Raw genomic sequence first — 9,252 nt, forward strand, 5'->3', positions numbered from 1 at the left:
GGTAGTATTTATAGAAGTTTGAAATAAATGTTATTGAAAACTAGGTTTAAGGATGTAGATTGTAGATAAAAAATATTGATTTTAATAATAACTACAAGTTATATTATATTATTATCATACATTTAATAAACAATCAACAAAGTATTAATTTAATAATATAAAGTTTTATTAGATTTTCAAGTAATAATTCGATTAGTGAGCTATACTTGTTTGTGGCAACTTGCACCTTAAAAAAAAACTTAAAATAAACCACGAAAGTAGTGTTGTTACATTTAGATTTCAGAGTTTAGACATACAAAATTCGTGACCGGCTTCAAGATTCAGTATCCTTAGTCTAGTGCTGCCAACTCTGATTTAAGAGGCACACGTATGCGACAACCTTAATCAGTGACCGTGTACATAACAACAACCTTAACCCTCAAATTCATTCACGATTATCTCATCTCTCTTTAAAATCTATGCTCAATAGTACACAATTTCCAACACACTTTTTGCATCACCCCTAGTTTCACTGATTCTGCATCATCCCATTACATTTACATCCAATTTGGTAAGATCCATAAATAAATTTCCTACCTTTTACTACTTTTGTTCAAAAAGTTCATGTTTTTTTTAATACCCATGTTTCAAAATCTTGTTTTCCAACATGTTCAAAAGTTGATTCTAGCCGTGCTTAATTATATGTTGTGCCATAATTTTTTTATGAAACTTTGATTATCATCATAAAGTTTACATCTTTATATTCATTCAGTAATGAATAATTAGCATTCTGGACTTGGTGTTGCTAGGGTCAAAGTTGACTCCATGTATATTCAGAGAGTGATATTATTTTTTTTTTCATTTTTTTTTAAGCAAAATGCAATCAAGGGTTATGCATTTAGAAGAAGGAAAAGAAAGAATGAACCAAACCAAAGGCTTGCCTATAAGGTTACTGAGGCTGCTTGTGATGTTTATTGCTGCATGTGTTGTGTTCTCAATAATCAGCATGTATACCATTAAGCATTTCGGGATTGGGAGTGTGGTCACGACAATGAGCTCTAAGTTGCAGCCATGTTATAAGGAACCGGAGGATGGTTTGTTGGAGAAATGGATTAAGCCTCGTTCAAATCTGATCCACAATATGACCGACAAACAACTATTGTGGAGAGCTTCCTTTGTTCCTCGAATCAAGAATTATCCTTATAAAAGAGTTCCCAAGATTGCATTCATGTTCCTCACCAAAGGACCATTGCCTCTGGCACCCCTTTGGGAGAGGTTCCTGAAGGGACATGAGAGCCTTTATTCCATATATATTCATTCGCTGCCATCATATCAAGCACAATTTCCTCCTTCGTCTGTTTTTTATAACCGGCAAATCCCTAGCCAGGTATGCCCATGTCTATCTTATGCTACTATGTTTATTGGTATAAAAGTTCATTTGTTTATTTGTCTCTGTTAGACACCTGCTTGCTCTGAAGTTGCTAATGTTTACATTATTTTGGCCTTGTTTATGCTTGTTTTGAGATTCTGATGAGAATTTAGTTATCACGGATATTGGAATTGTGCAATATGTAGTAGATAAATCTTATTTTCTGAATTCAGACTGGTGGTAATATTTTACTAGATACCTTATTAGTACTTTGGGTTGCTAGATTAAGGTAAGGAACTACGGAATAGGGTGATGAGGGTATGCAAAATATGCAGGTTTACTATGTTATGGAAGTAGTTGTCTAACAAGATTGAGTGAAAAAGGTTCAGCAGTCTCTCAATGCTGTTAGGTTGCGTATGCACTTCTTGATGATTCAGTGTATGCGTTAGTCTTGAAGAGTTGGAACACGGAAACCAGTATATTATCAATTATCTATATCTAGTTTGCCGTTAGTGGAATACCATTGTCTCTGTAAATCTTATGCATGATTCTATGTTAAAGACATGAAAAAAGATTGGGAGAAAAATTGAAGCAAGAGCACCCGGGGTTAAGGTTGAGCTTCCTAGGCGAGGTATATTAGTAATCTACGATTATTGATTTTTTGTAATTATGTAATTCTGGAGTAAGAGAAGTGTGTAGCTTGGGTTAAGAAATGGTTCTAAATTCCTAATGGATAGCATGTATATTTAGGACTTCGTGTGAAAATGTAAAAATTTGTTTAGTAGATTATTGTCATGTTTACTTTTAAGTAAGGGTTTGTCATGGACCAACTCTCCTGAAAGCATAAGTAGTTAGATGAAGCAACGGAATTGGTTTTATATCTTTATTAGGTCCCCCTCATGCTAGAAGTATATAAGATGCATTGACCCACTCTATTTTGTGTTGTAACTCAACTTTATTATGAAAAATGCATTGATCCATATCATATATAGTATAGTCACGCCTTAGATGGTTTGAACATATGTGGAGGAGATCGGTAGAAGCCCCAGTAAGGAGAATAGACAGTAATCCTTTTTTTTTTATGTAATTCAGTCATTTATTATGTGGGACTTTCTTATCTCTGAAGGTTGTAAGAGCTTCATAGGAAAGGTTGTAAAGCTATGCAGGATGGTTAATTTTAAAGGAATATAAGTTGTGCAGTTGTGCTGTCCAATTGTGATTGCATCTCTGGTTTATGGTTTGATTGGTTCAAGTGGTAAAATTTGTGTTTGAACTAGATAATGTTAGAACCAGAGACATAGCTGGTTCATGGTCCAACCTGATTAATGGCTGGTGTGGTCCGGGTGTTAAAACATTGATACATACATAGTCATATTATAAGGATGTTTCTTGAATGTGATGGATTTAGCCCCACTTCTATAAGCTTATTCTGGTTTCCACTTTAACCATGGTCGACGGACTTTGGTGTTTCTCTTGCAGGTTTCTGAGTGGGGGAAAATGAGCATGTGTGATGCTGAAAGAAGACTACTTGCTAATGCATTGCTTGATATCTCCAACGAGTGGTTTATTCTTCTGTCTGAATCATGTATTCCTCTCTACAAATTTAGTTTCATCTACAACTACATAATGAAATCCAAATACAGCTTCATTGGTGCATTCGATGATCATGGACCCTACGGAAGAGGACGCTATGATCCGGACATGGCCCCTCTCGTGAATATTACAGAGTGGCGCAAAGGCTCTCAATGGTTCGAAATAAATCGAAAGCTTGCCATAAGCATTGTCGAAGACACTAAATTTTATCCCAACTTCGAACAGTATTGTACACCAGCTTGCTATGTGGATGAGCACTATTTCCCAACCATGTTGACAATTCTTGCAGGGAATGCTTTGGCAAATAGGAGCATAACTTGGGTGGATTGGTCTCGTGGTGGAGCTCACCCAGCTACCTTTGGAAGAACGGATATTAATGAAGACTTTCTCAATCGAGTTCGTGGCGGTAAGGAATGCCTACACAACAATAGAAACTCTTCAGTTTGTTTTCTTTTTGCCCGAAAATTTGCGCCTAGCGCATTGGAACCTTTGATACAGATGGATTCAAAGGTCTTGGGCTTCTGAAAAATGTTTTTACTTTGTATTGCAACTACAGGAAACTAATGATGTAGCATAAGGTGTTTAGAAACTAGCAAAGTTCACTAATATATGGCATTGTAGGTAGTAGATATGGCCTTACTTCTCATACTTTTTTTGTTAAATTGCTTGTACTCATATGAGTCAATTTTGTGTGTGCAAAAGAGACATATTTGATCAGCCATTGTTCTTACATTTTGTCTTGATTCATATCCATATTAATTGTTTGGGATTATGAATGTATTTGTTATTACTACTATTTTTTTAGGTTTATAAAACTGGAGATAAAATTCATCTAAAGAAAAACAAAAAATAATGACATATTGTAGGATAGAAGATGTGTTCTCGGTAGGGAGATATTTAATAGATAAAGGAGATAAGATTGAATGCAACATGATAAGAATATTGTTAACCACACGATGCACTGTAGCTGACTCACTGAATATTGTTAGCAAACTATGCGGAAGTGAGTAACCACGTACAATGCATGGCACATGCATGACTCAGTGAGTCAGCTACAATGCATCGTGTGGTTAACAATATTCTTATCATGTTGCATTCAATCTTATCTCTTTTATCTATTAATATTGTCTCGAACCTAGGTGTAGTGGAGCTTGTGCCACTTCAACTACAAGGAAGTTAAGATTCAGATACTTTGCCATAAATGAAGCCAGAGACATTTCAGGTAGTATATGAATCTTATGAAACAAGGATGGCATCCATGTGAAGAATGAAGCACAACTACCACATGTGGAGCTTCAAGAGGAAAACCATAGTGTTTGGTATTTATCTGCGACTTGTGCCAATTCCAAAGAAGAACATTGTCTTCTTTGTAACTCCTTATCCAATATCACAGCTTAATGTGGAAATAAGTTAGACTAGATTTTACTTTAAATAGCCTAAATCTATATAATATATAAAAGTTTAGGCATAATGTGTTTACATGTTTAAAAGTATGGTTTATTAGCTTATTTAAAAGCCTACTATATAAAGTATTGAAATAGATCAGTTTCTTACATTTAAACAATAGGTATGACAATCAAAACTTAATTCGTGGGTACCTATTTGAATCCAACCTGAATTTCACGGGGAAAACCCGATGAGACAGAGTTCAGGTATTAAACGAGTTCAATTTTCGGCTTAAAATTTAGTACAATTGGTACCCCGCCCTGAGTCCGATTAATATATGTAAAATTAAAAGTTAGACATAAATACATATATAAAACCTATGTATATATATATGTATAGAAAAAAAGATGTATGTAGTGACAGTGTACAAGATTTATACACTGTCACTATATCATCCACCATTGATGTTTAATTATTGTTGACTTTTCAAAAAAAGTAATCCAAATGAAGGGTGAATAATAGTGTGCATGTGTATAAATCTTTACACTGTCAGTGTACAGATTTTACACTCATATATATATATATATAAGAACCTACATATAAAAATACATGTTTTGGGCTGGTTCCCGTCAGGTTCGGGAATGGTAACATTTTTTCAACCCCACTTAATTCAGGTTCGGTGTTGGATAAGCACAAACTCGACCCAGATTTGTCTTATTGTCATTCCTATTAAATAGGCTAATAAACATACTTTTAACTAGACTCATCTAACCCTAACAATTAAATTATAATTTTTACACATTTTTTATATTAAAATAGTATAATATGAAGAGAAAAATATGTATACACTGATCATGTAAGAGTTTTTCATGCGGCCACTATATCATCCACTATTTATTTTCAATCTTCATTGTCTCTTAAATATAAATGAATGGTTGATGATGCACTCACTCTGTATAATTAATTACACTGTCGATACAATTAAATTATATTTTTGCATACATTTTTTATATTAAATTATATATGTATAATAATTAAATAGGTTGTCTTTTAGATAGCATAAAGTAGGAATGACAGCGGGTAGATCGGGATCGGATTTGTACTTACCTGAATCCGAAATTCAGAATCCAAACCCAAATTTAACGGGGTTGAGAATAATGATATCATCTCCAAATTTATCAGGATTCAAGTAATCTGAACCCGATGAGAGATCCGACTGAAAAAGCAATGATTTTTCGCAAACAAATACATTATTCCAAAAAGGGTTTGGAAATAGAACAGTAAATCAAATCCACCTTTTTTTGTGTGATATGGTTACCGTATGTGGTAATTCAAAGATGAGGATTTTGCAAATCCACACTTTCCCCCACCTTCCATGTGTCTATTTTGCACAATTTTGGAGAATTTTGCAATTCAAACACAAGGAGGCATGTTGCACGACTTTTGCATATTACATGTCATCAAATAGTTTGCAACATTTTATTGTCACCCTCATCATTTATTTCTATTTTGTATTCTATGAACACATTAACAGTATAGAAGAATATATATATATATATATATATATATATATATAACTATCTGTATAACATATATCAATCGAGTTTGGGGTAAGGTATTAGTGGCAGTGTTGCCCAATAGCCATTTGGGAAATACCTTCATATGGCCTTGTCTGCCTTTTGCTCGAAAAAACCGTCATGGCAGTAATGGCGACATTTCGGCTTTCTAGTCAGTTTTTTATGAAATTGGGCTGGGAAGAGTTATTTTGGACTCACTCATGGGTTAAAAATTAAAACCTTAACCCCCTTTCTATTTTTGCTTTTTCTCCTTATTGACTCTACCTCTTAAAACAAAGTTCTCTACCTTCATTGTCGCCGTCATTATCATCATTCATAGGTTTATTAAATCTTTTTCATTGTTTTCTCTTTTTTCTATTTTTCTTTCTTTCTTGCTTCTTGCTTTTATCTATTTTTTATTCCATTTTTTAATTTCGTTTTTTATTTACTTTCAGAATATTTTTTTTCCTGATTTCTTTTTTTCGATTTATTTATTTTTCAAATTTTTTTTCCTAATTTTCTTTACATTTTTCCCCAGTTTAGTTTATAACTTTATATACAATTCTAATTATCATATTGGTTATCACATTTTTTCCCAATGGTATTATAATTATGAATTATCATATTTATTATCATATTGTAATTCCTCACTTAAATATGTTATTTGCACTTTTGTAGTAACTCTTTATAATGTCAAACCAAGGTAAAACATCTTCAAATATTGGAAGGTTAAGAGATGTTGGCTGGAAATATTGCACACCACTAATAGAAAAAGACACAAACAATGTAATCTATAATTTTTGCTCTAATACCTATAGAGGAGGAATTACTAGATTGAAGAATCATTTGATGGAAAGCTCAGACAATGTTTAAGACATGTACTAAGTGTCCCAAGGAAGTTCAAGAAGAGCTTTGGGCAATTTTGAATGAAAAACAACATAAGGATGTTGCAACATATCAAATGATTGTGCAAGATGCTAGGGGTATATTGGGTGATAGTGATGAAGAGTGCGCGCTAAATGAAGGTCTTGAAGAAATAACACAAACAATTAGCAGTGTTGCTGAGAGGAAGAAGAAAGGCCTTATAGATCTCTTTTATAGAAAGCCAAAGACTGCAAGTAAGAAAGAGAAGTTGCATCAAACAAATATAAAAGAGGCAATAGACAAAAAAGTTGTGTGATGAGTCCACCAATTCATAGCTCGATTTTGGTATCAAGTTGGCCTCCATTTCCATTTGGTAAAGTTGGATAGCTTCCGTGAAATTCTTGAAGCTATCGAAATGTTTGGACCACATTTGTCACCTCCAACCTATTATGTTATGAGAGTCTCACTCCTACAAATGGAGGTAAATTACATATAATACTTGATGAAGGATCATAAAATGCAATGAGAAAGATTTGGATGCTCCATCACGTCTGTCGCTTGGACCGATAGGAAACAAAATATTTGAGTTGCTTAATGTTGTTGTGGAGGAGGTTGGAGAGGAAAATATTATGCAAGTTATAGTAGACAATGTGAACAACTATGTTCTAGCTGGTAAGATGCTGGAAATGAAAAGATCAAAAATTTATTGGACCACATGTACAACATACTACATAGATTTGATGTTGGAAAATATCGAAAAGCTTCATAGGATCAAAGTCACAATAAAAAGGGATATCTCTCTTATTGGCTTCATTTAGGGCCATTCAAGTACTTTGAGTTTGATGAGACATTTTACAAAGAAGAGAGAGTTGGTGAAGCATGTAGTGACCCGCTATGCAATATCCTTTCTATCTTTGGAAAGAATTTATGAGGAGAAGGCAAATTTGAGGAAGATATTTGTCTCATATGAGTGGACAAAAAACAAATTGTCCAAATAAAAGGAAGCAACAAAAATTATGCTCATGCCAAGCTTTTGGAAGAATGTAGCATATACAATGAAGGTTATGGAACCTCTTGCGAAAGTGCTTCGGCTCGTGGATAGTGAGAAGAAGGCAGCCATGAGTTACATTTATGAAGTAGTGAGTAAGACTAAGGAGGCCATTATAAAGGCATTCAATGAGAAGGGGAACAAATACAAGGATATCTTTAAGATCATTGATGAAAGATGGAATTATCAGCTTCATCACTCATTGCATGCTTGCCTTCATAAGTTTGCATCCAATGTTAGGTATTAGTGACAGAACACACCTAGAAGAGGGGGGTTGAATAGGTGTTGCGGTTCCCAAATACCGCTTTTCGCACCAAAGCCATATTCTAGAAAATCACTCAGTTAATCGATTAAAGAACCGCCTTAATCGATTAAATCACACAAAACATGTAGTTGATGAATGGCTTGATTGCACAGCCACTCACTGATTATATAGAAATGATACAACAGATATATTTGAACAGAATTAATCACTATATGGCAGAATTACAAAATTCAAAATATCAACTAAAATAAGCAATTAAAACAACTTGAAAAAGTAAAGAGATAAGGGTAAGAAACAACCTGCAACAAGGATTTTATCCTAGTTCGTTTTACAATCCACTACAAAACTACATACAGTCCTCCCCTTCCGATCTCGGGAGATTTTCTTCACTAAAACTAAAACAAATGTATATTACATACACACTTCCAATTACAAGACCTTATATGCTACCTTCTTGAATTCCTAGAACCCCTGCATTGGTTTGACTCCTCTAATCGCCTAGCAAAACTTTTCATACGATCTAGCCCCAGCCAAGGGTATGTTCTAAAATCAAGACCTCTAAGTCTTGGTGAAGACTCACTGAATCTCGTTGGTGGTAAGACACCAAGAGACGACTTTCCTTATCGCAAAAACAACACACACAAAAAAGAGTATTGTTAAGCACAAAATAGCTCAAATATTACAATAAAAGACCAACTATAAACCTTATACAAATCTAACAAATTACCAAGAATATGTATAAGATCAGAATCATGCAGAAACATGTAATTTCTAGCCTACGAAATCTCTAAAAGAAATGAAAGAATCATGCTAGAAAAGATAGAATGATGAACACATTTAATCACATGCAATGAATGACATTTTAATCTCATAGCATGATATTATCTCACATGCAATTCTCTCTGCCTATATAACATACAATGAGCACGAAAATATGCAACTTAGAAATTCTAAAAATGAATGTATGAAGCATGGTTTAAAAACACAGTTTATATAAAAAAGTTGTTATACGCCTAGTTAATCGATTAAGTTCCATTTTAATCGATTAACGGGCTGTTGGAAATAACTGAATTTTGTTTTTCAGTTATCTGTTAAAACTAATTTCACGTTAATCGATTAACGCCTTGCTTAATCGATTAACTAACATATTTTCAGTTAAGAGATTAAATGGTAAACTACCTATATGTTTTAC

General features: G+C 33.8%; 1 protein-coding gene across 2 annotated transcripts; it reads left to right on the forward strand.

Annotated features, from left to right (window-relative positions):
* Positions 1 to 286: 286 nt before the first annotated feature.
* Positions 287 to 3,686, forward strand: LOC109337356. 2 transcript variants are annotated; one of them, XM_019574320.1, is made up of 3 exons: positions 287 to 550; positions 853 to 1,366; positions 2,828 to 3,466. In XM_019574320.1, exons 2-3 carry the CDS (start codon positions 857 to 859, stop codon positions 3,464 to 3,466), a joined length of 1,149 nt encoding a protein of 382 aa, XP_019429865.1. In that variant the 5' UTR covers positions 287 to 550; positions 853 to 856. The 2 variants fall into 2 exon arrangements, with proteins under 2 accessions (XP_019429865.1, XP_019429866.1); XM_019574321.1 differs by lacking the exon at positions 287 to 550 and having other exon boundaries at positions 857 to 1,366; positions 2,828 to 3,686.
* The last annotated feature ends 5,566 nt before the right edge of the window (positions 3,687 to 9,252 follow it).

The sequence above is a fragment of the Lupinus angustifolius genome, unplaced genomic scaffold (genome assembly GCF_001865875.1).
Source record: "Lupinus angustifolius cultivar Tanjil unplaced genomic scaffold, LupAngTanjil_v1.0 Scaffold_5_144, whole genome shotgun sequence".
Taxonomy (NCBI): Eukaryota; Viridiplantae; Streptophyta; class Magnoliopsida; order Fabales; family Fabaceae; genus Lupinus; species Lupinus angustifolius.